Genomic DNA, 25,457 nt, shown 5'->3' with positions numbered 1-25,457 from the left:
ATCTTTCCAACCAAGAACTGGACGACGGTTCTATATCAGCACTGAGTAAAGGCCTCAACTTTTCTCCAGCTCCACGACGTCTGCCAATATTGGATATAATTAGTGGAATAGAGCAGTGCATTAGGAATCTTTCGCGCGATGCAGCTGAGGACGCCAGGCTAACTACCAGCCATATCCTGGCAAAAGCTAAGCCACCAAAATCTAATATTAGCCAGGAGGTACGACGTTGCTTACGGTTATTACGTGAGAATGAAGAGTTGGTTGTCTTGTCAGCCGACAAAGGGAATGCCACCGTGGTTCTGAACTCTGCAGACTACCACCTGAAGATGCTACATTTATTAGAAGACCCCACGAACCACAAGCTTTGTTGTATCCCACACAGGCCATTGTCAGAAAGACAGGGAAGTTATTGAAGGATTCTGGCTTACCAGATTAAGTGGTGAAGAAATTAACGCCTCGTGCCACCAGACCTCCCAGGCTTTATGGGTTACCAAAGAAACACAAGGAAAGTGTTCCACTGAGGTCCATTGTTAGTTTAATCATTTTGCCCACATACAGATTTGCTAAACATCTGGCAGGATTATTAGCACCAAAATTGGGACATTGCGAACACCATGTTGTCAACTCGCAGAAATTTGTTGAGACACTCAAGAGAATGAAGATAGGCCCAAACGACCTAATGGTTATCCTGGATGTTGTCACTTTTTATGAGGGTGCCAAGATAAGATACGCTGGATCTTTTGGCCCAACATTTTCCATCTGGAATCGTTAAGTTGTTCCCTCATGTCCTAACGTCAATGTACTTTTTGTACTGCGATGAATATTATGAGATGACTGACAGCACAGCCATTGGATCACCACTGTCTCCAGCAGTTGCAAATTTCTTCATGGGGCACTTTGAAGAGCAGGCTCCATAAACAGCGACATTACGGCCATCTTGCTTTCTTCGATACGTTGATGACACCTTCCTGATATGCCCATGTGGTGAAGATACACTACAGCAGTTTGTCGATCATATGAATGGTGTCCATCCCAACATTAAATTTACTGTCGAGATGGAGAAGCACGGCAAGCTACCGTTCTTGAATGTCTTGGTTGAGCGGAAGGCAGGAGGCCAGCTTGGTCACTCAGTGCATCAGAAACCTACACACACTGATCGGTACTTGAACGCCAATAGTTTCCACCACCCTTTACACAAGACAGCTGTCCTTAATACATTGGTTCATAGAGCCAAGATTATCTCTGACGACGACCACCTAAAGTCTGAATTGCAGAACTTAAAACGTGTTTTCGGGGAAAATGGATACAGCAAAAGAGACATCACAAACGCTTTCAAGGGCCGCCGATGAAAGACACCTGTTGATTCAGTAGAAGAGGCCAAACGGACTATATTCCTGCCATATTGTGGAGAACTAGTAGTAAGCTAGGACGTCTGCTGCAGAAACATGGGCTAAGACCAGTGTTCCGGCCCGCCCCCAAGATAAGAGATATGTTGTGCCCTCTTAAAGACGACATTGCTCTTAGTGTATGGTGTACCCTGTGAATGTGGCAGCATGTACATTGGACAGACAATTTGCACAGTTGTGGAGCATTGTACTGAGCACAAGCGCCATATAAAACAAAGGGAGCTTGACAAGTCGGCCATAGCGGAGCATTGCCTAGAAAACAGACATAAAATACAGTTCGAAAATACAAAAGTGTTGGCTCATGCATCTACGTATTGGGACTCTGTTAGAAAGGAAGTGGCAGAGATTTGCTTAAACAACAACAATTTCAACAGAGACCAGGGGTACACTCTCAGCAGGGCATGGGGACAGGCGTTGGACATCGAAAGAAAGCAGAGACAGATGCGCGACACGGGAGCAGCAGTTTAACTTGGCACCTACCCCTGGCGCCACCTGACATCACCGGTGCTGCCACGGGCAATAGCTCCGCTAGCTGCCTGGGTCGACTTACATGCACACGCCACATTGGATTGATCTGATTGGCTGCTGATGTCATGATGCCTATATAAGCGAGAGACTGTAACAGCCCCGGCAGTTAGTGAACTCCTGACGATGATGGTGGAGATGGCCATTGAAAACTCAAGCGTTTTATTCGAATTGATGCGGCTGGAAAACCGAGAACGTATTATTCATGTATGCCGTCGCGAAAGACTCGGAAGACATAGGGTATATCGCCTGTCTCGTACATCTTGCTCACTAGATGGTACAGTTTTGTTAGGCCTGGCTTTCCCAAGGCTGTCAGTAGTTCTAATGGGATGTTGTCTACTCCCAGAGCCTTGTTTCTTTGGTCTTTCAGTGCTCTGTCAAACTCTTCATGCAGTATTGTATCTCCTATTTCATCTTCATCAACATTATCTTCCTTTTTCTATAATATTGTCCTCAAGAACGTCACCCTTGTATAGACCCTCTATATACTCCTTCCACCTTTTTGCTTTCCCTTCTTTGCTTAGTACTGGGTTTCCATCTGAGCTCTTGATATTCATGCAAGTGGTTCTCTTTTCTCCAAAGGTCTCTTTAATTTTCCTGTAGGCAGTATCTATCTTACCCCTCATGAGATAAGCCTCTACATCCTTACATTTGTCCTCTAACCATCCCTGCTTAGCCATTTTGCACTTCCTGTCAATATCGTTTTTGAGACGTTTGTATTCATTTTTGCCTGCTTCATTTACTGCATTTTTAAATTTTCTTCTTTCATCAATTAAATTCAGTATCTCTTCTGTTACCCAAGGATTTCTATTAGTCCTCGTCTTTTTACCTACTTGATCCTCTGCTACCTTCACGGTTTCATCTCTCAAAGCTACCCATTTCTTTCCACCATTCTTATCAATCGTTCCCTGATGCTCTCCCTGAAGCTCTCTACAACCTCTGGTTCTTTCAATTAATCCAGGTCCCATCTCCTCCAATTCCCACCTTTTTACAGTTTCTTCAGTTCTAATCTACAGTTCATAACCAATAGATTGTGGTCAGAGTCCACATGTGCCCCTGGAAATGTCTTAAAATTTAAAACCTGGTACCTAAATCTCTGGCTTACCATTATATAATCTGTCTGATACCTTCTAGTATCTCCAGGCTTCTTCCATGTATACAACCTTCTTTTATGATTCTTGAACCAAGTGTTAGCTTTGATTAAGTTATGCTCTGTGCAGAATTCTACGAGGCAGCTTCCTCTTTCATTCCTTACTCCTATTCCATATTCACTTCGTTTCCTTCTCTTCCTTTTCCTATTATAGAGTTCCAGTCACCCATGACAATTAAATTTTCGTCTCCCTTCACTACCGAAATAATTTCTTTTATCTCATCATACATTTCATCAATCTCTTCATCTGCGGAGCTAGTTTGCATATAAACTTTTACTACTGTGGTAGGCGTGGGCTTCGTATCTGTCTTGGCCACAATAATGCGTTCACTGTGCTGTTTGTAGTAGCTTAACTACATTCCTATTTTCCTATTCATTATTAAACCTAGTCCTGCATTACCCCTATTTGATTTTAGACACTGGAGTCGCATTCGGGAGGACGACGGTTCAATCCCGCGTCCGGCCATCCTGATTTAGGTTTTCCGTGATTTCCCTAAATCACTCCAGGCAAATGCCGGTATGGTTCCTCTGAAAGGGCACGGCAGACTTCCTTCCCCATCCTTCCCTAATCCGATGAGACCTATGACCACACTGTCTGGTCTCCTTCCCCAAACAACCAACCAACCAACCCTATTTGATTTTGTATTTATAACTCTGTATTCACCTGACCAGAAGTCTTGTTCCTCCTGCCACTGAACTTCACTAATTCCCACTATATCTAACTTTAACCTATCCATTTCCCTTTTTGAATTTTCTAACCTACCTGCCCGATTAAGGGATCTGATATTCCACACTCCAATCTGTAGAATACCAGTTTTCTTTCTCCTAATAACAATCTCTTGACCATAATCAAGGATTTTCAGTTGTGTCCAAACAGCAATTAACTCGTCCCTTCCCCGAGAACAACATTATCGTTGGGACTGCATTGTAACTACTACAGTGCTCTTTACTACTTTTTTTTTTTTTTTTTTAAAAAAAAGTAAATAACTTTAAACTAAGATTACTGGCTATCTCTTAATTTTTGGATCCATTATGTTAAGAGGAATAAAATTTCATTTTAAGAACTGAAGCTTTACCATTCAGAGTAATTGTGTTACGACAAAAGTAAGAACTTTGTGTAACAAATTCAAAAGTAGCAGATCATTTTGACAAGTGCAGAAAATGTACACAGCTGCGGAATGCAGATGCTGAATGTAATGTAACGTGATGTGACAGCTATAATATTTACAGAACACAATATTATGCCACAGGAGTTGACTTAAGAGCTATATTTACATTGCAATCATGAACTTGTGTACATTTCCATAGAACAAACTGAAAAACAGTGGAAAATATATGGAAGTACTACATTGCAATTAATGGGGAACATTCTTACAGACCAGATATTACAGATACTGCAAAACTTTGGAGAGCGCACAGCTGTTGCTCATAACCATCAATTTATGAGGAAACAGATTACATGCTCAAAAGTTTCTAAAATGTCACAAAAAGGTATATTTAATCATGTACACACATACATTGAAAGTAGCGGGAACAATTGTCTGAATGAGGATACTACTGCCAAAATTTTTGGCACGTGTAAATGTTTGTTGGAGCTGGTGTGTAGTCAAAATTAGGTTTTTTGTTTTTTTTCCACTTTTTGACAGTAAAAAATACAGTGTATTGTGACACATGGAAGATTTTTGATATATTCAATTGAAAATAATGGGGAAGCACACTTTGTTTGTTCAAAAAAATGTTAAAATTGAGAATTTCGAAGTGAATTTACCCGACATGCGGTCCCACTCTTAAATTAAGAAAAAAACCATAAAGTTAGCTTGCATACATACACAAACATACAAAATGCACATATTTAGCATTTATCTGATTTAGTGAAAGCTACTAGTGTGGCAGAGATGAGCACTGTAGTGCCAGTTTATCCTATTAAAAACAGCAGAAATAGTGGAGCACAACACAGAACCTCATCCACATGAGGTGGTTAACAATCTGCCTTTTTAAAATCTACAGGGAAAGTCCTATGCAGTAAAATTTATTTCTTTCAATTTTTTTTTTTGTTGGATTGAAGATCTGTTCTTTCTGAAACAAATGTAAAATAAGTCTACAAATAGCATGACAGCTCTACATCAAGAATTGGAAGCTTTTCCTTATTTTTGTTTGTCAGAGAAACCCATCCAAACTGTGACAGCCATGTAGTTAATTTTTCATTCCTGATATAAATATTATTTTTGTTTTAGGTGAGCACTGCTTCTGATGAAGAAACTGATCTGTTGAATCCAACTGACTTTCCTGTTACATATCTTGATGATAGCAACACTGAAGATGTGGAATTTCTCAGACAGCTTCATGTGCTGAATAATTTGGGTGAAAAGGTGAGAAACATTAAGTATTAACGTAACTGGTAACTGTAAATCATTTAAGAAAGATGGTAGTGTGTTACAAGAATATTGAATTTTCTTAAAAACTATATACTTATATAATGTTGGAAAGATGTTCTTAAACAATGGCTGGGCAAGAACATGTGTGGATCTCTCAGAAATTGTGTGTAAAAGAGTGTGTGTTCCATCTGTAGTGCATCATGAATTGACTAGGTGGCCAGATATTACTGAAAGAATTTAGACTGTAGAAAGGTATTGCACTTTGATCTATTTACAGTCAGTAATGAATACTGGATATGAGGGGGAAAGGACCTGTAACCTGACATACAGCCACTTAGTTTGAAAATGAGTCTTCTTAGACTGAAAGAAAGTAATCTTGTATATACTTAATTGAATCATTTCTATTAATTAGCTAGAGAATTATCAAATAAATAAAAAGCTAATGAATTCAAAACTTACAATAGTAATCAGAACATATCATAAATCTGTAATAAATACTAGTTTCATAATATGCAGGAATATGTAGAAAATGAAGATCTGAGAGATGGGTTGCCAGACCTGTATTGGATTGTGTTCTCCGGACTTCATCCTGTCATTGATTTGCATGGAGAAGACTCTCCTGCAGCTGACGAGGCAAAGCAGCTACTTAGAGATGCAATAATTCATTTGAAAAAAGGATTTATTAACTCATATGATGGTCAGGTAAGGCTGAAACTAGAAGGTTTGACATGTTTCTTCTCACGTAGTAATCTATCCAGATGATTAAAATTTTGAGCAGTTAGTATCTAATTGTATCCTCAGAATTTTGAGCAGAAACATTCATGGTATACAACGTCCATAACTCCTTACTTCCTGTCACATATTTAACAGATCCTTCCCTTTTCTACGCAGCATTTGAAGTCTGTTATTTATCATGAAAGGGTTAGAACAGCATAAGAAAAACAAAAACTATGAAACGACGCTAAGTTAAAATTTTTATAATTCATTGGCAAAATGAAAAAAAAATGAATTTATGAAAAAAATCACATTTATGAGCATGGATAAGTATTGCACATGAGTACTGAAGTCGGTATTATATGCTCTGCAGTGAGCATTTTGTCAGATGAAGGAAAAGTTTTGGACACAAGAAGTGTAGACCTTGAAAGAAATTTTAGTCTCAAAGTTTTGTGGCATCAGTAGTTTTATAAATAGCTGAAAAAGCTTAAAAGCCAAAATAATTGGTGCAAAAAGAAAATATTCAACGAGCGTGAACTGTTAGCAGAGTTTTCAGTGTGGCCTGCAAGTGGCTTATAACAGGTATGTTGTGAAATGCGTTTTCAGATAGGGCTTTCATCACTGCCTAAATGAAAACTGCTTAAGACTGGTTAAATCTCTTACTTACCACAACAGTCAAGTTCGTTCAGTTTGGTATTTGGCTGAGACGAACAGCGTTTTTGCAAAAAATATAATTTTAATAAATATGAGCTTTTAAGGAAAACCATAATTGTATTTTATTATGGTTAACAAGAATCAGATAGTCTGGATAACTATACCTCCTGTGTGTTCATATTTATTCTCCCTTTCTCATTTATTTCCTTTCTTTTTTAATATCATTGATATGGATGATGCTTATATACATTTTCTCTGAAAAATACTGTAGTGTGAACAATCTACATAACTGATTAATAAAGTCAAGCTCCTTTATAAAAACAGAAATGTACAAGCTGCACACGTGTATAGTTTTTGATAGTTTGCAACCTACTTGGATGACATGATTTAAGTATTCACTATGGTTCTGTTCACTCATGTGATGTCATCAGTGATAGCACTGGCCTGCTGACGTCTGTGGGATTGTGTGGGATTGCCCTCTACTGCCAAACATGGCAACAAATGTCAACACAAGCCCTCCATATGAGAACTAGATCCTTCCAGTGTCACACTGGGCACTACTAACATTTAGCAGTGAAACCAGTCCCACCATCAAATTAACTTGTGATTACAGCAATGACTTTGGCTTTGGTGATCATCCAGCTTGATGCACCATCCCTCTGCATAGACATAACAATGTGTGCTTGATACCTACTTAACTACTGGTAGTTTAGCAAATTTCACTATCCTATAGCCAATCAGAAGTTTGACATGTCAAATTTGAACCCTCAACCCCTTTTTCCAAGTGACATTACCACCATTTCTCAATTGAATGTGCCAGAATCCCCAAACTAATCAAGTACAAAGTGATATGTATTTAATGACATCTCAAATATTATGCTCTTGTTTATAACAACAGTTTGTTACAAAGTTGTTAAATTATTCGGAACATGACAAAAAGATTGATAAGGGTGAAGTCGAAGAACAGTCTGCCTTAACTGATACCAATTGAGAATATCCATATAAGTAGTTTTCTGTTGTTCCTGTGACATCATAGACAATGCCCCAGCAAGTCTTCCTCTGTGGCACACACCATATTTCCAAGCCAGGAACTGATGACATGGAATAAATTCTCAAGCATCAGGTGTTGATATGGTGTTTAATGCTATCGTGGCTTGCAGATACACTGCGTCCATCCGTCTTGTGATACAATATTATGAAAAGGGAAGTTGTTACTCACCATATAGCAGAGATGCTGAGTCACAGATAGGCACCACAAAAAGACTGTCACAAAGTTTTCAGCCAGTAAGGCTTTCGTCAAAAATAGATCACACTTGCATGCACAAACACAACTCGCACACACAAGTGCAGTCTCGGGCAACTATAGCCACAGTGGTGGCTATAGATGCCTGAGAGTGCAGTCGTGTGTGAGTTGAGTGTGTGGTAATTCGGAAGGCCTTTTGGCCAAAGGCTAACTCATTTACAGTCTTTTTGTTGTGCCTATGTGTGACTCAGCATCTCTGCTGTATGGTGGGTAACAATCTATCCTTTCTATAATATTGAAATAAGATACCTTAATTGTAGCACACTATGTGATCACGTTAGTAACTCTACTTGTTCCCTCAGCACATGGGAATATTCATATGTACACAGATTAAAATTACAGGTTTATCAAATAATTATGTGATAAAAATTCTAAGTATTATGGAATGTTCCAGTGTATCTACACATTAGCATTTTGTGTCACAAGCCGTATGATCTATCAAAGTCTTTGGCCTGAACACAAGTTGTAAACAAATTTCTAGTGGTGACCATTTTCGCAACAGCTGTATATGAAGTGCTGCAGTTTAAAAGAAAAATGCCTTTCACATTGCACATTAATTTTTTATTTATTTGTGCACCCAAGTAAGATAAAACAAAGAGAACTAACATGCAGCGTGCAGAAGGCAGTTTTCTTTTAAACTGCTGCAGTTTGCAAGGTGTAAACTTCACAGTGGTGCCACACATAAGTCCCAGGATTAGAAAATTTTCTAATTTTGAATGATCCAACTTAATATAATGAATTGAAGACGTGCTGATTTTAAATTTGCACAGTCATGCTATCTTACAAGACAGATTCTGCCAAATCTTTATCTGATCTGCTGTAATGAATCCTAGTAGTTCTGTTATTTTCTTTTCTCATAATATTTGTTATTTCCAGAGTTGACGAGAAACACATTTCACTCACTGGTGACACACTGTCTAAAAGATGAACTTTTAGCAGCATAAAGAAATTCATTATATTTTCTAGATTCTGTAGCTAATGGAATGTGCCAATAGAATGTCGTCATGTATGTTTAGAGTTGATAGCGTCCTACATACAAAATTTTTGTCTTTTAAGGTTTTAATAGCTGTGCAGTGAATGAGCTTTTCAAACTGTAGCTCCTCTTCTCTCACGGTCATTTACCTTTTTCTATGTCCCACTTGCTTTTTCATCCCTTAGCGTCCCTAATTGAAATTATAACCTCCTATTCAGTGATTTTCAGTTTCAAGGTAAATAGGGCACATCAGAAAGACTGAATGTTCAACAACAAAACATCAAATAGTAGCAGTCATACTTGTGATTTTTCTTTTTGTGTCTCTTGTTAATTTTGCATTATAAGACATAATAACTGTATTTAATCTGGAGTATCGCTTTTAACTGCCACTTTCTGAATTCAACTTTCATTATAAAATACATTCGTAATTGATATTGAAATGCTGATCAGACCTACAAGACAATTCTATGTCTTGATACATACCAGCCATTAAATGAAAATGTGTGTGTTATGTTCCAGGTTATAGTAGCAGCATTAACAAGTGATGTTAGCCACACTAGGAGAGCCCGCCAGATAGCGGAACCAGCAGTAAGTCTATTGTAACCTCTCTCTCTCTCTCTCTCTCTCTCTCTCTCTCTCTCTCTCTCCCTCTCCCCCTCCCCCTCCCCCTCCCTCCCCCTGCGGGTCCGGGGTTTAGAATGGGCCCGAGGTACTCCTGCCTGTTGTAAGAGGCGAGTAAAAGGAGTCCCTCCCCCTCAAGGGGGTTGTTTGCGCCTGCGTCCGGAGACGGAAGGTTCCACGACTTACATTTGTGGTCATTTTGGTTTTTCACTTATTCTGGTTTCTTCCTTCCTTTGTTTCCTTTCTTTGTCCTTCTCCCTCACTGTCTTCCTTACTTTTTACCTTGCCTTCTTCTCCTTGCCTCCTTGTCCACCCTATGGTCTCCGCCTTGGCGTTTGAGACAGTCTGTCCTTTCTCTCCCTCTCTCCCTTTCCCCCCCCCCCCCCCCCCTCTTCTTCTTTCCTCCCTGTGCGTGCCTGAAGGCAGACCCAGGTGTTTGCACATGTAGCCGGTGTCGGGGTAACGCGTAATTCCCCGCCCTGGGTAGACAAATAAGGCATGCACGTACCCCCTGGTAAAGGCCAAGCCCATGGAGGAGTGATTGAGCTGACTCCTTCGGACCATGCCGATTGGTCCCTCCGTCCGTTTCTCGGGAGGTGTGACCTGAGGTGTAAACATTCACGTAAGGTGGGAGCGCCCTCTGAGAGGGTCCCCACAAGGAAGGAGCGTGCCATCGGAGACGCTGGCAATCATGAGGGATTCCTCCGCAGTGGATTTCTCTTCTTCTCTCTCGACTTCTGCCCAAAAACGGAAACTTGACCAGCCACCAGTGACAAAAGTACTGCCGCCTGCCCCAAAGTTCCTCGTAGTTTCTAGGTCTGAGGACGGAAAGGATTTTTCATCTGTCAACCCTTTCATTATTCAGAAGGACGTAGATGCCATAGCCAGACCTGTCAAGTCTTGTACCAGGATGCGTAACGGTACCTTGTTAGAAACTGAGAGCGCCTTTCAAGCACAAAAACTCCTTCGGGCCACACTCTGTACACGTTCCCTGTCTGGGTGGAGGCTCACCGCACTTTGAATTCATCGCGTGGTGTGGTATATACTAGATCACTCGACGGATTGACTGACGAGGAGATTCAGTCTTTCCTCACTGAGCAGGGCGTGATGGCTGTCCATAGGGTCATGAAAAAGGTCAACAATGACCTTGTACCGACCCAGACACTTTTCTTGACCTTTGATAGTGTTCAGCTGCCGCCGCGCATCAAAGGGGGCTATGAGGTTATTTCTGTTCGTCCCTATGTCCCAACTCCTACGCGCTGCTGCCAGTGTCAACATTTTAATCACACGCGCCAGTCTTGTTCTAATGTGTCTAAATGCGTCACTTGTGGCAGGGACGCACATGAGGGTGACTGTCCATCTCCTCGTTGCGTGAACTGTCAGGGTGACCATGCAGTGTCCTCCCATGACTGTCCCATCTAGAAGGATGAACGCTGTATACAGGAAACTCGGGTCAAAGAGAAAGTGTCCACCTCGGCTGCTCGCAAGCTATTTGCCTGTAGAAAGCCCACACTGCTCCCAGCTGGGAAATACAGTACTGTCCTCCCCTCTCATCGGCCTACCAGGGAGGTGTCGACACAGACATGCGATCTGACCTTTAGTACTACAGTTTTCCGTTCGGCCAGTGCTAAGATAACCCGGTCAACATCTCCTCTTCCTCCCATCACCCCTAAGACACAAGCGCCTTCATGAGCTTCTGCCAAGACTAAGACCCGGAAGTCAGATGCAAGGGCCTTCAAGGAGGAACCGTCCCGTGAAGACTTCCTACGTACCCTAAACTCCCAGCGATTGACCAGTACTTCGACTGAACGACCTTCCAAAAAGGCTCATGGGAAGCAAAGTTCTCCTTCTCCGCCTCGGCGCGTTTCTTCTCCTGCACCACCCAGCGGTTGCTGCCCCAGGCCGTCATCCGTTTCACCTGGCCACACCGCTGGTAGCCAAACATCTGGCCATTTACCAGCGGAGGAAGCTCCCCCTCCTGGCCATCTTAACATGGTGACTGACGAACCTACTGGAAAAAATGGACAATGACACTCCACCTATTGATAGCGGCAGCAGTGCTCGATCGAAGCCAGGCCCTCAGCGGCCTTTGAGGTGACCCCTTCTTGCTTCTCCTTTTTCTTTTTCTTCTCACGATGGCACTTCTTCATTGGAATATTCGCAGCATTCTCTCCAACCGAGAGTACTTAAAGTTGCTGCTACGCTTGCACTGTCTGCTCGTAATAGCTCTCCAGGATATGAAGCTACGCCCATGCAATCGAATTGACTTGGCACACTATGCCTCTGTGCGTTTTGATCTACACCCTGTGGCAGGTATTCTGGCTCATGGAGGGGTTATGTTGCTGGTCCGGGATGATATCTACTATGATCCCATCACATTGCACACCGATCTACAGGCATTTGCCGTCCGAATTACTCTCTCCACTTTCACATTTTACATTTGTACTATTTACACTCCATTGTTGTCTGCCGTTACTAGGGCAGACATGATGCAAATTATTGCTCAGCTACCTGCACCATTTTTGTTGACTGGAGACTTCAATACCCACCATCCCCTTTGGGGCTCTCCAGCATCCTGCCCAAGAGACTCCCTGTTAGCAGACATTTTCAACCACCTCAATCTTGTCTGCCTCAATACTGCCGCCCTTACTTTTCTTTCGGACACATCTCACACCTATTCCCATTTAGACCTCTCTATATGCACTACCCAACTTGCATGCCGGTTTGAGTGATACGCACTTTCTGATACGTATTTGAGCGATCATTTCCAGTGTGTTATCCGTCTCCTGCATCATACCCCATCTCCATGCTCAACTAGTTGGAACATCTCCAAAGCAGACTGGGGGCCCTTCTCTTCCAGGGCGACATTTCAGGATCAAAACTTCACAAGTTGCGATAGTCAGGTCGCACACCTCACGGAAGTCGTTCTCACTGCTGCTGAATATTCCATCCCTCATACTACTTCTTATCCACCTTGTGTACCGATCCCCTGGTGGACCGCAGCATGTAGAGACGCTTTAAGTGCATCGACGTGCTTCATGCACCTTCAAGCCCCATCCTACGATGGCAAATTGTATTAATTATAAAAGATTACGTGCGCAGTGTCGTCGTGATATTAAAGAAAGCAAGAAAGCCAGCTGGGCTGCTTTCACAAGCTCCTTCAACAGTTTCACTCCCTCTTCTGTTGTCTGAGGTAGCCTGTGCCGGCTATCTGGCACTAAGGTCCACTCACCAGTTTCTGGCTTGACGGTCACGAATGATGTCCTTGTGGCCCCCTGAGGATGTCTCCAATGCCTTCGGCCGATTTTTTTGCAGAGGTTTCGAGCTCCACTCATTACCACCCTGCCTTCCTCCCCCGAAAACAGGCAGAGGAGGCAAGACCACCTAACTTCCGCTCCTCGAATCATGAGGGTTATAATGCCCCATTCACCATGCGGGAACTCGAAAACGCACTTGCCCGGTCACGATCCTCCGCTCCGGGGCCTGAGTCTATTCATATTCAGATGCTGAAGAACCTTTCTCCTGCGGGTAAAGGTTTTCTTCTTTGTACTTATAATCACATCTGGATTGAGGGTCATGTTCCCGCTGGTGTGAATCTATTGTTGCCCCGATTCCTAAGCCGGGGAAGGACAAGCACTTGCCTTCTAGTTATAGACCCATTTCCCTTACCAGCTGTGTCTGTAAGGTGTTGGAACGCATGGTTAACTCTCGTTTGGTTTGGCTGCTCGAATCTCGACGCCTACTTACCAATGTCCAATGTGGATTTCGTAGGCGCCGCTCTGCTGTTGACCATCTGGTTACCTTGTCGACCTTCATTATGAATAACTTCTTGTGGAAGCGCCAGACAGTGGCTGTGTTCTTTGATTTGGGGAAGGCTTAAGACACCTGTTGGAGGGGGGCATTCTCCGCACCATGCATACATGGGGCCTTCGCGGTCGCCTCCCTCTTTTTATTCGTGCATTTTTAATGGATCGACAGTTCAGGGTACGTGTGGGTTCTGTCCTGTTCGACGCCTTTCACCAGGAGAAAGGAGTGCCACAGGGCTCAGTTTTGAGTGCTGCTCTCTTCGCCATAGCGATCAATCCAGTAATCGATTGCCTCCCAGCTGATATATCTGGCTCCTTTTTTGTGGACAATTTTACCATCTACTGCAGTGCACAGCGTACATGTTTCCTGGAGCGCTGCCTTCAGCGTTGTCTTGACTGTCTTTACACCTGGAGTGTCGCCAATGGCTTCTGTTTTTCTGCCGAGAAGACGATCTGTATTAACTTCTGGCGCTACAAAGAGTTTCTCCCACGGTCCTTACATCTCGGTCCCTTTACTCTCCCATTTGTGGAGACAGCAAAATTTTTAGGTCTAACATTTGACAGGAAACTTAGCTGGCCTCCACATGTCTCTTATTTGGCTGCCCGTTGTACCCGTCCCCTAAATGTCCTCCGTGTTCTCAGCAGTACGTTGAGGGGAGCAGATCGAACCGTCCTACTTCGCCTATATCGGTCGATCATCCGCTCAAAGCTGGATTATGGGAGCATTGTATACTCCTCTGCACGGCCATCCATCTTACGCCACCTCAACTCTACACAACACCGGGGGTTACGTCTTGCTATTGGAGCTTTCTATACTAGTCCCGTTGAGAGTCCATGCTGAAGCCGGTGAATTGCCACTAACCTACCGGCGCGATATACTGCTTTGTCAGTATGCCTGTCGGCTATTATCAATGCCCGACCACCCATCTTATGGTCCCTTTTTTGATGACTCTTTCGACTGTCAATACAGGTTGTATGTATCTGCGCTGCTACCCCCTGGAGTTCACTTTCCTCGCCTCCTTGAGCACCTTGATTTTTCACTCCCTGCAGCCTTTAGAGTGGGCGAGAGCCAAACGCCACCTTGGCTCCAGGCTCAGGTTCGCCTTCACCTTGACCTCAGCTCGCTCCCAAAGGAGGTTGCCCCAGCTTCAGTATACCGCTCGCGGTTTGTCTATGTTTGTTCGAAGTTCATGAATACGATCTTCATTTATACAGATGGCTCTAAGACCATTGACGGTGTCGGGTGTTCTTTTATTGTCGGGGCACACAGTTTCAAATACCGGCTCCATGGCCATTGTTTAGTCTTCACAGCTGAGCTATTTGCCCTCTATCAGGCAGTTCTTTACATCTGCCGCTGCTGACATTGTGCTTATGTCATCGCTCTGATTCCCTGAGCGCCATCCAGAGCCTCAGTGATCTGTATCCGGTTCACCCGTTCGTGCACCGGATCCAACGCTCTCTTCAGCAGCAGGCAGACGACGGTTCTCCGGTTACCTTTATGTGGGTTCCTGGCCATGTCAGTGTCTCTGGGAACGAAGCTGCAGATGCCGCGGCCAAGGCTGCGGTCCTCCAGCCTTGGGACAGCTTCTTGTTGTGTGCCTTCATCTGATGTTAGCAGGGTCATTTGTCAGCACATTTTATCGCTGTGGCAGGCCGATTGGTCTACACTTACTGAAAACAAGCTTCGGGCCTTGAAACCTCTCCCCATGTCTTGGACGACCTCTTCACGCCCTTGTCGATGGGAGGAGGTCGTTTTGGCCCGATTACGGGTTGGACACTGCCGGTTCAGCCATCACCATCTGCTGACAGCTGCGGCGCCATTCTGCGCATGTGGGCAATTGCTGACCACACGACATTTTAACATCCTGTCCGAATTTTAATACACTGCGCATTGACAGTGGCCTGCCATGTACTCTGACATTTTAGCGGATGACCCAGGAGCAGCTGCTCATGTTCATTTTATCCACTTGACAAACCTGTCTAAGGACATTTGATTATGCTGTTTTCTTTTAATCCCTTGGCTGTTAATGTGCCTTTTATAGTGTTGTCCTTTTTAGTTGCTGTTTTAACCTTGTGCCTCACAGTGCATTCATAATTTAGTCTGGGCACTAATGACCACTGTGGTTGTGCCCCCTAAAACCACAAAAAAAAAAAAAAAATCTCTCTCTCTCTCTCTCTCTCTCTCTCTCTCTCTCTCTCTCTCTCTCTCTCTCTCTCTTTTTTTTTAAAAAAAAAAAGTCCACCATGCTATGGATGAGTAATAGGTAGCATAAGCCATTTTTTTCTGCCTCCTGTATTTATGAAACTTACCATTTTTGGACTGTGTTGATTAACAAACATTTTAAGAGGAATAAAGGAATTGTGAGGTAGTAGTCGGTACTCTTGCAGAAGTGAACACCAGTGACTTGCAAAAATAGTGTTAGGAAAATGACCAACTTGCCTGTATATTTGTTAAGTGCAAATGAGTGAAACAATATATCCTCCTTCCTTTGACAATTCTGAATGAATATGAAAATTGTCAGACACATGTTATCTGCCCTGGATGTGCAACAATGCCTTCACATATCCCCAAATTGTTTTGACAAATGTGTGTTCACCTAATATATTCTTTTTGCTTGCAGGACCTGCCAGTCAATTGGACCAAGCCAAAGAATCTTTCTAAGGATTACTCAGAAAATTATCCAGTAATATTTAATATTATTCTGTGGTTCATGGTCGCATTTGTGTTCTCTTTGATTGCCATATCAAGTAAGTAATTTTTCAATATTTAGTTACTGTGAGTAAAATATTCATGATGAATCACAAGCTACTATGGTTAAATTAAAAGACAAAATTACTGGCTCATGCTTACCTTCAAGAGGGGAAATTTTCAGTATTGTCGGTAAGGCCACAAAAATTACAAAAAAACTATCCTGACTTTTGGAAGTATCCGTTCCCTTTCTGTAGGTCTTTTTCTCTAAGTCAGAACAAATGGATCCCTCTATTGGTGAGGTTTGAGGAATCTGAACTTCCAGCTTTGTTTTCCCAAACCTATCCATCTTTCCTCCTTGAGGTAGCAAGAAACAGTTCAGAAAGCTAAGATAGTTTCATTTACTTGTATATGTGTCTTACTGGCAATATTAAAAATACTGGGCAGATTCCTATCCCACAAGTTTATTGTTTTCTAAAGTGAAACTTTATTCTGATAAAACTATTATCATCATTTACCGCGAAGAATTCAAACAGTTGCTGTTTGAGCCATGTTTAAAATCTTGTATTATTATTGTGGTCTTAAACTCTTTACTTAACACAAGTTTCCTTTTTAACCTTCAAGTGGGTGCGCTTATGTATGAATTGTGCCACTTTACTTATTCCTTCATTATTGCTTCAGCTATACAGTGATAAATTGTGTTGTCATATGTCCAAGTGAGCAGCAGTAATAAATATATATTATAAAAGTGTACAGTGTGCGTGCTGCTAAAACTCGGAAATGAGTCCACTATGATCAAGGGAGTTATATGGTGTGGTAGGTAGCCCTCCATCCCCCCATCCATGAAGAAGTTTCCCATTTCTGCCTGAAGGCTATACTTTAAGATATAAGGGCTGGGAAGTTTCACCTTCTAGAACATTCCAGGACATCCGAGAGCATTCCACAACTTTGCAGAATTTTATGGAATGTTCCACAATGATCCAGAATGTTCTAGAATGATTAGGAATAGACTGGAACATTCAGGAAGTTTCCAGAATGTTCAGCAACATCATGTAACATCTCGGATCATTGTGGAACATTTCAGAACACTCAGGAATGTTGTGGAATGTTCTTGAAGATTGTGTGCCATTTTAAGCCGTTTTGGTATGTTCCTGAATTCCCCACTGTTGGTGCTGCCCGTTAACCCAAAAACGATAGCTTCACAGCAAAAATATGAATACAAGGCAACAACAAACTGGAAACAGATAATCAGTGGTTATTACCATGTAGCACACTACTTTCCAAAATGTTCCAAGCACACATAAACATAGAATACTGAAATTCAACGAAATCTGTCAAATATGTATGTAAGTATGTGAACAAAGGCAGTGACATGGCAGTATTTCAAATTTCCAAAGTCAGTGAACAACAAAACAGAAACAGCAAGATCCTCACGTACCACATGGGAAGATACATAAACAGTAATGAAGCAATGTGGCGGATTTTCAGTTTTGCCATACAGAACTGCAAACCAACTGTGAAACATCTAGCAGTACATTTGAAGGATGGATGGAGAGATTACTTCCCAAAAAGGACACCACCAGAAAAACTGCAAGCTTGCCAGAAAAATTGTAAGTGAACCATCTCAGAACACAACATTAATGGCTTTTTACCAACTGTGCCAAATGAATCCATTCACAAAAACATTACTACCTGTCGACGTCCCTACCTATTGTTTTGTGGAACACAAAGAGAACATCCAGGAATCATGAAAACTGGGACACTAGGGCTGAGTATACACAGTACATCTGAAAACGCAAGACTGTTGACGATTACCTATGCCAGATGTATAGAGAAGTATGCCAACAGTTAGGACTACTGGGAAATGATATCCACTGGAAATTAACACTATAAGAAGCCTCACTCATAACCTCAGCTGAACAAATGAGTCTTAGTTGCCATAAGTCTAACATGTAACCCATTGAATCGAAAGCAGCTATGGGAAGCCTTCAAAGAGAGTATGTGAGTGATGACATACTGTAACAAATCTGAGGAAGCTCATCCTGAACTCATCACCGAGTTGAACGATGACATCTTCTATGAAATACTCAGTTGCCTAGAAGTAAAATATTTAGCAGTAAGCACCAGAAGTTTGTACAACGTGGGATGCAAGCACCGTGAAAAATGCTACCAGTGTGCTAAACTTTGAAATGACCAAGGAAAAAGCCACACCATCAACAAACTACTTCAATACATTGTTCACTACAAACAACTCCTCAGTGACAATCTAAAGGAAATCTACAATATACATGAACCAGATAGACAACAACACTGGTGGGATTATTTACTTGGATGTGCCAGGCAGCACTGGGAAAACATTTCTAATTGGTCTGTTGCTGTTGGAAATACATGCCAAACAACACAATGCACTTGCACTGGCGTCATCCAGCATTTCAGGCACTCTTATGGAAGGATGACAAACTGCCCATTTCGCCTCCAACTACCGTTGAATGTAGCTGGAAAAACAATTCCCGCGATGTAATATCTCAAGAGCATTTAGACAGGGTGAACTTCTAAAGCAAGCTGAAATTATCTTCTGAGACAAGTGCACAATGGTACATAAAAATCACTTGATGCCATGGGCAGAACATTACAGGGCTATTACAAATGATTGAAGCAATTTCATAAATTCACTGTAACTCCATTCATTGACATATGGTCACGACACACTACAGATACGTAGAAAAACTCATAAAGTTTTGTTCGGCTGAAGCCGCGCTTCAGGTTTCTGCCGCCAGAGCGCTCGAGAGCGCAGTGAGACAAAATGGCGACAGGAGCCGAGAAAGTGTATGTCGTGCTTGAAATGCACTCACATCAGTCAGTCATAACAGTGCAACGACACTTCAGGACGAAGTTCAACAAAGATCCACCAACTGCTAACTCCATTCGGCGATGGTATGCACAGTTTAAAGCTTCTGGATGCCTCTGTAAGGGGAAATCAACGGGTCGGCCTGCAATGAGCGAAGAAACGGTAGAACACGTGCGGGCAAGTTTCACGCGTAGCCCGCGGAAGTCGACGAATAAAGCAAGCAGGGAGCTAAACGTACCACAGCCGACGGTTTGGAAAATCTTACGGAAAAGGCTAAAGCAGAAGCCTTACCGTTTACAATTGCTACAAGCCCTGACACCCGATGACAAAGTCAAACGCTTAGAATTTTCGGCGCGGTTGCAACAGCTCATGGAAGAGGATGTGTTCAGTGCGAAACTTGTTTTCAGTGATGTTATGTGAAAGATTCAGTGTTTAAACCTCCTCTACCAAGAAACGTGCCAGAACTGCGAGCTCGCATCAACAATGCTTTCGAACTCATTGATGGGGACATGCTGCGCCGAGTGTGGGAGGAACTTGATTATCGGCTTGATGTCTGCCGAATCACTAAAGGGGCACATATCGAACATTGGTGAATGTCCAAAAAAACTTTTTGAGTTTTTGTATGTGTGTGCAAAGCATCGTGAAAATATCTCAAATAATAAAGTTATTGGAGAGAGAGAGAGAGAGAGAGAGAGAGAGAGAGAGAGAGAGAGAGAAGAAAAAAAAAGGTCGTGTCTCTTGCCACACATACAAATACTGTGACTAACAAAAAATATGATTGTTGAACTATCGGAAGATAAAACAGCAGCACATTTTGCTCAACAACTTCTATAAATGGGTGAAGGCATGCATCCTGGTGACCAGACAACAAGTGTCATTAAACTCAACAGTGATTTCTGCAACACAGCGACTGCTGAAAACAAACTCGTCAAACAAATTTGTCCAAACATTCTTTTTCTTCTTCGTCAGCGTTTGTCACGTGCTGACGGGGTCTGCTGTTTTGGCTCATTGTCGCCGCTTCTTTCGATTTTGTGCCTGTGGAATCGAAGATGGAGGCAAACTTATCACCAAAAGAAAGAAAGTAGCAGAGTGATAGAGGAAATACTCGGAGGAAGTTTGCAATGAGGAGTTTCCACATGCTCAAATTCCAGTGTTAACTCCGGGAGACGGATCCATTGCACCAGTCACCAAGGATGAGGTTGTTGAAGCATTATGGAAAATGAAAAATGAAAAATGGAAAGGCAAAGTGGCCAGACGATCTTTCTGCAGACTTGTGGAAATCAAAACACTGGGATTCAGCTGAATGGTTGACGGATTACTTTAATATCATTGAGGAGGGAAAGATTCCAACTGACTGGACATGTAGCACAACGGTTCCAATTTGGCAGCAGAAAGGAAGTCCAGCTGAATGTAACAACTACCGCCCAATATGCCTTGTCACACAGCATGAAAGTATTAGAACGCATCATTGATAATAGGATCCGACAAAATATTAGTCTGTCCATCAATCAATGTGGATTCGTGAAGGGCTGTGGGACGACAGATGCTATCCACGCAGCTTACCTGCTTATCGAAAAGCACTGTGAGAAGTAAAAACATCTACTCTTGGCCTTTCTTGGCCTCAAAAAGGCCTTTGACCGAGTGCCACATGAGTTAATTTGGCTTGCTCTACTCCTGAAGAGCATGTTAGGTGGGTGAGGCTGCTCTGCCAGAACCCAAAGAGCCAGATACAGTCAGCTGCTGGACTATCTGACAATTTCCCTATATCTGTGAGAGCTCGTCAGGTATCTGCTCTCACCGCTCCTATTTATCACTGTCATGTCCAAACATTGTTCAGTTATACCAATCTGGACTGGCTGTTTGAAAGTGAAATTTAGGCAACTAGAAATAATATTGTAGACGATACCAACTTTAATATTAAAAAGAAAATTCCTGATGAAGACAGAATACACAAATTGATCGACACGATGGTAAATGTTGAAGAAAGTGTGAACTTCTCTATAGAATTTCCAAACTCTTTGCAAGTACCAGGAATACCATTACACTGTCTTCAACTTAAAATTGGATCTCCGATCATACTACTCAGAAATCTCAACTCATCAAAACTATGTAATGGAACAAGGATGGTCATCAGTCAGTAATAAAATGAGCAAAGCCAAACTTACAACTGGAAAGTACAAGGGGGACACACTATTTATCCATAGAATACCACTGATATCTACTGAACTGCCATTCCAATTTAAAGGACTGCAATTTCCAATCGATTTAGCTTACCGTTTTACAGTTAAAAGTACAAGCGTGAACTTTAGAATATTGCGGCAGCAACTCTTGCTTCTCCCACAGTTAACTATACGTAGATTGCTCTCGTGTAGGAAATTCGAAAAATTTGTACATGTACACCCTGGACAACAAAATAAAAAATATTATTTATAAACAAGTATTGTAAATAGTTAGAATATGTTTTCAATAAAAAAAATTTAACTCTTGTACTTCGAAGTTTATCCTTCTAATCCAACTACCACACAAACTCATATCAACTCCCTGAGCAAACCAGGGTACCCCAGGTGGTATAAAATAAACAGTGAGCTATATGGGAGAAAGTCTGTGGTTCGTTCAAGAAAATGACTCTGACTATGAGCTAGTAGCACAATCCCACAATGAGGCAGTTGTCTAAGAGATAAGGGGGAACAGTTTGCGGACAAGCACCATTGAAAAGAAGGGTAATCTACTAGTAAGATTGAGATGAAAAAGAAGTGTATGGATAATTATAAAAACAATGAGGGGTGGAAAGATAAAGGCGAATAAGAAATGGGTAGAAATAGTGAAATGGAGATAGACAATATAAAGATTAAGATGTGTTGGTTTTACTGTTCTTCACATAATTATGGAAAATGTATGTACCAGTATATGAAAACAGAGAACATGTGTCCACTTAGAATGAAGAACATGAACACCTGTAAGAGGAAGCAGGAGTGCTAGTAAGTTAGAGAGAGAGAGAGAGAGAGAGAGAGAGAGAGAGAGAGAGAGAGAGATTTAAGTGGACATAGCATGTAGAAAGAATGCCAAAAGCAAAAATAGTGAAGATATTCCTAGTCAAACCAGGAGAAAGAAGAGAAATAGCTAGAGGAAAGCCTAGAAAACATAGGAGGAGATTTAAAGCGAATGCAGGACCAAAAATCTGAGGACAGAAGGTTAATCCAGTTTAGTACTAGAGGCCTGAATGCTTCATGGACTGTAGTGCTAAGAAGTAAATGAGAAAGGCCACAGCTTTGATCTTTTGCCAGATTAGTGGTGGGAATCTAGTGTGTCCTCTGTAGCAGTATCCATAAGTGAACATAAATGTTATTGGTAATGGAAGACACTAAGATGAGTTGTGTATGGTAACTGTCTGCTTTATAGCAGAATATTTTTATTTTCAATGGATGACTCATCTGTTTGTGGTGAAAGAAGTCAGCTGATGTGTGTGGGATGTCCCATTGGTTGCTTGCTCTTTGATGAAGTTGTGAAATGAAGCTAAAGTAGAAATCTGTTGGAGGGAAAAAAAGAATAAAATTGTTAAAAATGAGATGAGTTGGTAAGTGTGTATGATCTAATTAGAAAGTTCGAAGGGTGAATGTCTAGAGTATTCCATTTATCTGATAACTATGTGCGTGAGGTTGTGTTTGCGGGCCAGTCGAATGGATTACCCTTATCCCTGTTAATGCCGCACTATGCATCTTTTCAGCCAATATCATTCGGAAAGTGAAACAAACATAGCGAGTGTTGCAGTGAAGTCTGCAAATGCTACAATGGCAAGACAAAATTAATTCCACAATATGCGTTAGTTTATGATTAGTAGGTGCGTACAGCGTCCGCTCATGTTGTCCAGAGATTGTTTGAACTGGAGTGTCCAGGTGTTCAAATTCTGGATTGTGATGTAATTCACAAATTGGTGAATAAATTTTGTGAAATGGGAGGTGTTCATGACAAAAAGCATAAACAACAATGTGCAGTGCTCACAGAAGCTGATCTCAATGACATTGCATACTCATTCTGGAAACATCCCCCAGGCTGTGGCTAAGCCATGTCTCCGCAATATCCTTTCTTTCAGGAGTGCTAGTTCTGCAAGGTTCGCAGGAGAGCTTCTGTAAAGTTTGGAAGGTAGGAGACGAGATACTGGCAGAAGTAAAGCTGTGGATACCGGCCGTGAGTCGTGCTTCGGTAGCTCAGTTGGTAGAGCACTTGCCCGCGAAAGGCAAAGGTCCCGAGTTCGAGTCTCGGTCGGGCACACAGTTTTAATCTGCCAGGAAGTTTCACATTGCATACTGCCTTGAAAATTCCCCTAAAAAGTCTTGTACACATCTTCCACAGCAAACTCAAATTTCTTGCACCTCTGTAAAAAGACCTGCCAAGTTACTTGGGCTTTGTAACAGTAGTGCAAGAACTTAAATCTGGTGATCCCATGTGGGGTTAGATATTGCGAAGGAGTTTTGAAAGAAGTGCTTGATGGAAAAAGGGATCCTTATCCCAGTCTGTTTCCAGTCAGTCGGTGCTTGGTTTCATTTACACCTGTGTTAATTCCATAAAACAATAGACATTCGAGCACCAATAGACCTATTGTGCTTAAAGGGGAACGCCTTCATGATCGGAAAATAATAGGCCCAATTTTTTTTAAAGACACGGTTAACTGTGAAGGATATGTGTGAAACATTTTGGATCCATTTGTTACTGATCTGAGTGAAAGATAGTAAAGCTGTGGGTTTTTTTTTCAAAAGGATTTGACAAGGGCACATAAGGCCAGTGTTCATCTGCATGCAATTCATTATGCATTCTGTGTCTCATTAGCAACAATATCCGGCCCACTCAAAGTCCTGATCTAGCCCCAAGTGTTTTCTATGTGTGGAGAGCACTAAAGGATAGAGAGTACACATGAAATCTGCACACAATACAGGAACTCAAGGATAATATTTGTGGGTCAGTTAAACCAGCTTGTCAATGAGAATTACATCATGTGATGAATAATTTCTTCAGTGGGTGATAGAAATGTGTTGGGAAACAATGGCAGCCAGTTTCAGCATCTCCTTGTGTGACATGGATGAGAACAAAATTTATTTTCATACATTTTGAGTTTAGTACTGCGGTAGTAGACTAGAAATACACATCTGGTTTGTCAATGGTGTGTGGTGTGTCCACGGCTGCCATCCACTGCTCCGTGCATGTGATCGTCAGCTAAATGGAATTTCTTGCATCTTGTATGGTGTAGAAAGGGAAAGAGGAAATGGGAGAAATAGCTGGTAGGTAGTGAGATTTTGGTATGACTTCAGAAAATTGTAACTGTGACAGATGTTTTAGTCTTTCCCTGTATCCCCAAATGGTGTACTAATTCACAATTTTGTGTTTGCAGTTAGTTTCATTTTCTCAAGGTATTATTATGTTTAATGTGCATTCAGTTTGTTAAATTTTTGCTATTCTCAAGAACCTGTTTGAATTTTTCCAGCTGCTATTTCTACTATGGACCCTGGACGTGATTCCATTATTTACAGAATGACGAGTAATCGTATGAAGAAAGACAATTAGGATATTTGTGTCATTCCATTTTCATAAAAATTGCATACATTTAGCTATTGATAAAGGTGTTGGATTTATTACTGTTGTAATAGACGAGTGAATGGAATATGGGAGCGAAAAAAATTAGTTGTAAATATAATGTAGATTAAACAATTTGTTCTATGTGTAAAATATGTTACCAATTTTGTATGCACAGTATCCACATGGAAACTGAATATCAGTATTGTTCATCATATATTGTTTGTGTACAGTGTTAAAATTTGTAATATATGCTTTTACTATTCTTTAAACTATTTATTTGTATAGTAAATTAAGATAAAAGAGCTGTTCATAAAGATATTTGTATTTGATATGTAGTGTTGTGACTTACATGGGAAGAAAAGAATGAGAATAAAGTAAACAAACAAATCATAAGTAAAGAATTCATATCTCATTTGTTATTGCATCTTTAGGACAATAAACATCACGGTCATCAGTACCTGGACATTGACTGGATGACACACATGGAGCTTGAGCACACAAAATGAGGATAGCCTAAAATACAGTGTGAGATCACATAAGCTCCCTCATACTCTTTTACATGACACAAACATAGACAATTCCTCTGAACGGTACAGTGGAGCAAGTGAGTCAAGGCAGACCACTAAAAACAGTTACATCAGATCTGGACAGCCACTAAGATAAGAGGCAAGTTCTGAAAAGAAGATTGGTGGATCATGAAAATAACTGAATGAGCCAGTCATCCTCTAACATATTAAAAGCTTTGACCTAAAAGCTTAGGTGGAAGAAAAGACAAAACATAAAATTGTAAACATGTGCCACGTTCAGCTCGTTATCACCTAAAGT

The 25,457-nt window shown here is 41.6% G+C and overlaps 1 protein-coding gene across 1 annotated transcript in view; it reads left to right on the top strand.

The window, feature by feature from the left end:
* The window catches only part of LOC126161663 (ATPase H(+)-transporting accessory protein 2), an 86,306-nt gene extending 61,290 nt beyond the window's left edge, over positions 1 to 25,016 (top strand). The window contains exons 4-8 of the mRNA XM_049917658.1: positions 5,316 to 5,450; positions 5,973 to 6,158; positions 9,620 to 9,688; positions 16,149 to 16,275; positions 24,541 to 25,016. Coding sequence (XP_049773615.1) covers positions 5,316 to 5,450; positions 5,973 to 6,158; positions 9,620 to 9,688; positions 16,149 to 16,275; positions 24,541 to 24,620 — 597 coding nt within the window. The 3' untranslated portion in view covers positions 24,621 to 25,016. The remainder of the gene's footprint in view (positions 1 to 5,315; positions 5,451 to 5,972; positions 6,159 to 9,619; positions 9,689 to 16,148; positions 16,276 to 24,540) is intronic.
* The last annotated feature ends 441 nt before the right edge of the window (positions 25,017 to 25,457 follow it).

This window comes from Schistocerca cancellata, chromosome 2 (assembly GCF_023864275.1).
Source record: "Schistocerca cancellata isolate TAMUIC-IGC-003103 chromosome 2, iqSchCanc2.1, whole genome shotgun sequence".
In the NCBI taxonomy this organism is placed as follows: Eukaryota; Metazoa; Arthropoda; class Insecta; order Orthoptera; family Acrididae; genus Schistocerca; species Schistocerca cancellata.
This window is presented reverse-complemented; position numbering and strand designations above follow the sequence as displayed.